This window comes from Elephantulus edwardii, unplaced genomic scaffold (assembly GCF_000299155.1).
Source record: "Elephantulus edwardii isolate Elephantulus edwardi_28Jun2011 unplaced genomic scaffold, EleEdw1.0 scaffold00243, whole genome shotgun sequence".
Taxonomy (NCBI): domain Eukaryota; kingdom Metazoa; phylum Chordata; class Mammalia; order Macroscelidea; family Macroscelididae; genus Elephantulus; species Elephantulus edwardii.
In genome coordinates this window covers 546,565-551,144 of record NW_006399993.1, presented here as the reverse complement: position 1 = coordinate 551,144, position 4,580 = coordinate 546,565, and the positions used below count along the sequence as shown (strand labels likewise).

Here is a 4,580-nt window from a genome sequence, read left to right as displayed (position 1 = left end):
CCTACCACTAGACCACCAGAGCTCCCTGTCCTTTGTTATAGGGGGGATCATTTTGTTTGTGACTGTCCCTCTGTGAGTCCCTCTCCTCTAGGACCCCCATCATATTCACTGCTGCCGCCCAAGATCTGTCCTCTCAGGGTAATTAAAGAGGGAATTTTTGATATTTTGAAAACAATCTAGCCAGGCTCTCTATTCAGTGAGTTCTAGAGACTCAGGATGGGGCATGAGAGGCTCTGCCGGTCTCTGTCTGGTCTTCGGGCATGTATATCCACTGGCATATCCCTGGTTGTTACCAAGGCCCATGGTCCCATATTCTGGAGAAACTGTTCAGTAAATCAAAAAGGGAAGGAAGCTGGTCTTCAGTCTAGAGAGAAAAACCCTGAGAAGAGCCTGTAGCAGGAGGGCCCCGTGGGGGTCTCTTGGGATGCCCATGGCAGGGCCTGCCCCATGCTGCACAGAATCCAGAAAGATGAGTCTTGGATGGGTCTGGCTTCTCCAGGGCCTGGTTCAGCTAGGGTTTGGACCTTCTAACTGGAGGGCTCTGAGGTGGGATGGCAGGTAGTGTGGGAGAACAGGGCAGAGGCAAGGCCTAGCCTGTTAGCCCTCCTCTGTGGCCCGACTCCCTGGCTTCAGCTTCTCCAGGGTTCTGCTCACGGTGGACAGACTGTTGCGAGTTCCTAGGGAAGACAGTATGAACAAGGAGAAGCTGATTGAGTAGATAGATCCCCATTGTTTGGGTTAGGGGTTGAGGTGTCTTGTAACCCCAGGGCAGAGATAGGATAGAATGAGGAGAGAGGGCCATTTCAGTATAAAGGGATTGGGATGGACAAAACAGCCCTTCAAGAGGGGAAGTTGTTTCATGTGGGGCATAGAGGCAGGACTACTGGAGCTTAAGATATGGTGGTGGCTTTACCATTTCCTCACTGTCTTATTGTGGGCACATTTCTTAATTCCCCTGTGCCTCAGTTGCTCCGTCTGTGAAATGGGACTAATTCTGGAGCCTGATCATATGGTTGTTAAGAGCTGATGTCTGTAAAGTACTTAGAACAGTGTCTAGATCAGACCTCTTGCTGAGTAGTGGCATCTTGCCTTTAGGGCAGAGACTGTGAGCTGAGGCCACCTTTGAGAAACTCCTGCCCTGGAATTTTCCAGTAAGTGGGGAAAGGGGATCTAGAAGATACCCAGTTTCAGGTACCAGCCCTGAGGGTCAAATTCCACAATGGAAAAGGTCAGGGGAAAATAAACTGGGGAATGGGACCTACAGGAGGGGATGGATGAGACAGTGAGATGCCCTCTCCCCCAGAAACCATGCTGGCATGACAGAGAAGTCTCTCCGACCAACAAGAGGAAATAAGCTCATCTTAAGGGCAAAGTGGTTTTGATTAAACACAAGAAGAACCACCTAACTGTGTTCACTCCCTGAGACGAGGCAGCCCTTTCTGCATCCTCTGCAAGGCGACTCCCTGGGCACCAGGGTGCTGCTTAACTAGAGAGCTAACAGGAAAGACGGACTGTGGAATTTCTGGAACTTACCCTCCTTATTGCTGTTGGCACTGGATCCTCCCTCTCCACGGTCTGGCCCTGAATGAGGGTGGATTCTCAGGTTCCCTGCAGGATGAGACCACCCCCAAGCCCCACAATTACCTTCTCACTCCAATCAAGTCCAAGAGAAAACCTTCCTGCTGTCTAATCTACATCCTTGCTGCTGTCTTTGCTCCACTGAGTTTCCTTTGGTTCCCCTCATGATCTAGGCTGGCTCTTTTGGGAATGGGGGAGGAAATGGACTCCTGAAGGAGAAGATGGCAGGTTTTTAAAGGAGGTGGAGTACCTGGGGAGACTCTGACGATAAGATTGATGAAATCTGTGTGGGAACTAAGATAAAGTAGGGAGCTCTACAAGGGTCCTGTGTCTTAGGGGTACTGGGTCTAGATGGGGTTCAAGGATGAAGAGTGTTCTCTGGATATCTTGTGGGTTTGGGGAAGATGGAGAATCTCTTGAGGGAGATGGGAGCTCTAGGCGCCATCAAGTACCTTAGTGGCAGGCTAGAGTCCTCTGTGCTGTAGTCATGGCAACACTTTGCAAACACACACACACACACACACACACACACACACACACACACACACAGAAACTCCAACACACAAAGCCAGGAGTGATCACACACGTGGGCTTGCTTGTCTGCACAGTGGGTGACAGACAAATGCAAAAAGGTCTTGTCTAGTCCTTGGTAGAGGGTCTGCTGGAGGCGGGGAGAAGACTCACCTATCACAGGCAGAATGTGGTCCAGGTTGAACCGAGCCTTCAGGAAGGGGTAGGCGAAGAGGAGGAGCCCTGAGAAGAAGGGCACAGAGGGGTTCAGTGTTGGAGGGGCCTTGTCAGTGTGATGTGGGGGAGGCTGTGGTGGATGTGACCCTGGGTTTGAGTGTGCTTGAGAGGAGCATGAGTGTGCAAGGTTGTGTCCATGGGCGTGTAAATGTGGGCCTATGGGTGAGTGTGGTACAGCTCTCCCCTGCTGCCCCTCCGTGTCTTGGTGGGGCTGCCAAGGGTCTTCTGTTCTTGGTCTGTGATAGCACAGTGCTCTGGGGAGGGGAGCCCCAGTTCCAGGTCCACCCTGCCCAGGTGGAAAGCAAGTTGACTCTCCCTCTCATTGGGCTGGTTGGCCCTGCTGTTGCCACCACCACAACCATGTCTCCCCTAACTGCAGCTTGATTGCCCCTCTCAGCTTGCTCCCCTTCACCCACAGCGGAGAAGGAGTGGCTGAAGAGGGGGTCCTACCCTGCTCACTCTTGCTTTTCGGATCCCACTCTCCCAGAGCTATTTGCTTGTAGGTCAGAGGGTGTGTGTGTGGTTAAGTGACAGCACTCAGCATGACAGTGGGTTTATCAGTGGTGCTAGTCCAGACAGAAAGATGGACAGATGGCTGGCCAGACAAATTTGTTGCTGAGACCAACAGGGAAAGAAGGAACACTCTTCATGTGAGTTGAATTCCATCTTGACACAGAAGGTCCCACTGGAGACTCTGTCCTCTTTTATCTGACTCCATCAATTCCATCTCAAATAGGCTTGTGAATCCAACACAAACCCAAAAGCCTAGGGCTTCAGTGTTGAGGTCAGCAGGGAAGGCTCCACAGTGGAGGTGTCCATGACACCCAGGTCTCTCCTCCACAGCCCCTCACCCCCAGCAGCCATGACAAGGAGCTTCACTAACCTTCCTTCCCTCACGTGCCCCCAGTGACAGGCCAGCACACACTTCTAACTCTTATTTCCCCCAACTCAATGTCCCGTGACCCAGCCCTGCCTCCATTCACCTAGCCGTGCCTCTGTCCAGCCTATCCTGCTCCCTTGCTCAGTACTCACTCACCCAGACCAGCAGCACCAATGAAGACGCCGCCCATGGCAGCTGCTGCTTTGGACACGGAGACGCCGATGATGATACTGCCAGCCACCAAGCCCAGGGCCACGCAGGCCAGCTGCAGGCAGCGGAAGTCTCTGCTGCTGATGGGGATGTCCATGCAGGCCTGTCCAGGGCACTGCCTCCGCCTGGTAGGGCCTGTCCCCAGACAAGACCTGGGGCTCTCAGCCTTTACTGGAGCTTCACCTTCAGGACAGGTATTTCTGGGTAGTAAATGCTGACCTTGTAACTCTTGAATTTATCTGCAACTCTCTCTCATAACAACAATCCTAAGGGTTTCCAGACCTGCTGTGGCATAGGTCTCCACCAGGCAACCCTCAGCTTATTCTTCCTCTCCTAAAGGTCTCTGAGGCTGGAGTCACCCTCAGGGACCCTGCTTGGCCACATGTCTGCCTTGGCTTTCAGAGTTCTGGGGTGCTGGTCCTGATCCACAGGATCCTCCCGTCAGCCTCCTCCCAGGAGAGCTCACATCAAGCTCCCCCTGCATCTACCCCCTAGAGCCTACTCAGTTGCCACCTAGTCTTAGCTGATTAAAATTTAAAGCTGCGCAGTGGGGGGGCTAAAGGGGGGTGTGCACAGCGGGGAGGTGCTGAGTTATTCATGAGGTTGCAATGCGAGCTGCTGCCTCGGTCCTGGAGGCCCACTGGGGCAGCCAGCCCAAGTTCCACTGCTGGTTCCTGAGGCGAAAGGCTTCATGTGCTCAGGACCCACTTGATTGTGATCTGCCCCCTGGTTTGGAAGTACCCCTGGGGGCCTATGCTTTGAGCCTCTGAGATTAAAGCGTGAGAGGAAACAGACAATGCTCAAGAGACAAGAACAGAGAAAGATGGGACTGGCCCCTCTTTACTCTGCCCGTTCCTTTCCTACCATCCTTCTCCATTTCACTACCCCTTCAATCTCTGGGATTCCAGGCAGAGTTGAAGGTCCCAGTTTGAGGTTTGATCTCAGGAGTCTCACTCATTCATTCGCTTGGTACCTGTCCCCCCTTTCTGCTGCCAGTGGGTTGAGATTCCAGTTCTGCTCCCCCTCCCTCACCCTCCCAGCCTAGGGCAGACAGGAAAGTGCAGTAGCAGGGGGAGTGGCTGTGGTGGTGGTGGGCATGGAGCAGGAAGAAGAGTGTTAGGAAGGAAAATTAGCAGGATTGGTGTCAGGGAGCTGGGAGTAAGAG

The 4,580-nt window shown here is 53.1% G+C and overlaps 1 protein-coding gene across 1 annotated transcript; it reads right to left on the bottom strand.

Moving 5' to 3' along the window:
* Positions 1 to 597: 597 nt before the first annotated feature.
* KNCN (kinocilin) lies at positions 598 to 3,512 on the bottom strand. Its single transcript, XM_006898974.1, has 3 exons — positions 3,362 to 3,512; positions 1,534 to 1,608; positions 598 to 677 (listed from the first exon to the last, which is right to left on the bottom strand). Exons 1-3 carry the CDS (start codon positions 3,510 to 3,512, stop codon positions 598 to 600), a joined length of 306 nt encoding a protein of 101 aa, XP_006899036.1.
* Between the last annotated feature and the right edge of the window lie 1,068 nt (positions 3,513 to 4,580).

What these genes read in the sequence shown, in the direction of transcription:
- KNCN (XM_006898974.1), bottom strand. Translation starts at nt 3,512, where the DNA reads ATGGACATCCCCATCAGCAGCAGAGACTTCCGCTGCCTGCAGCTGGCC. An exon ending in CATTGGTGCTGCTGGTCTGG is followed by an intron (nt 1,609 to 3,361) that starts GTGAGTGAGTAC and finishes CTCATCCTGCAG; the next exon opens with GGAACCTGAGAATCCACCCT. An exon ending in TGCCAACAGCAATAAGGAGG is followed by an intron (nt 678 to 1,533) that starts GTAAGTTCCAGA and finishes TGTCTTCCCTAG; the next exon opens with GAACTCGCAACAGTCTGTCC.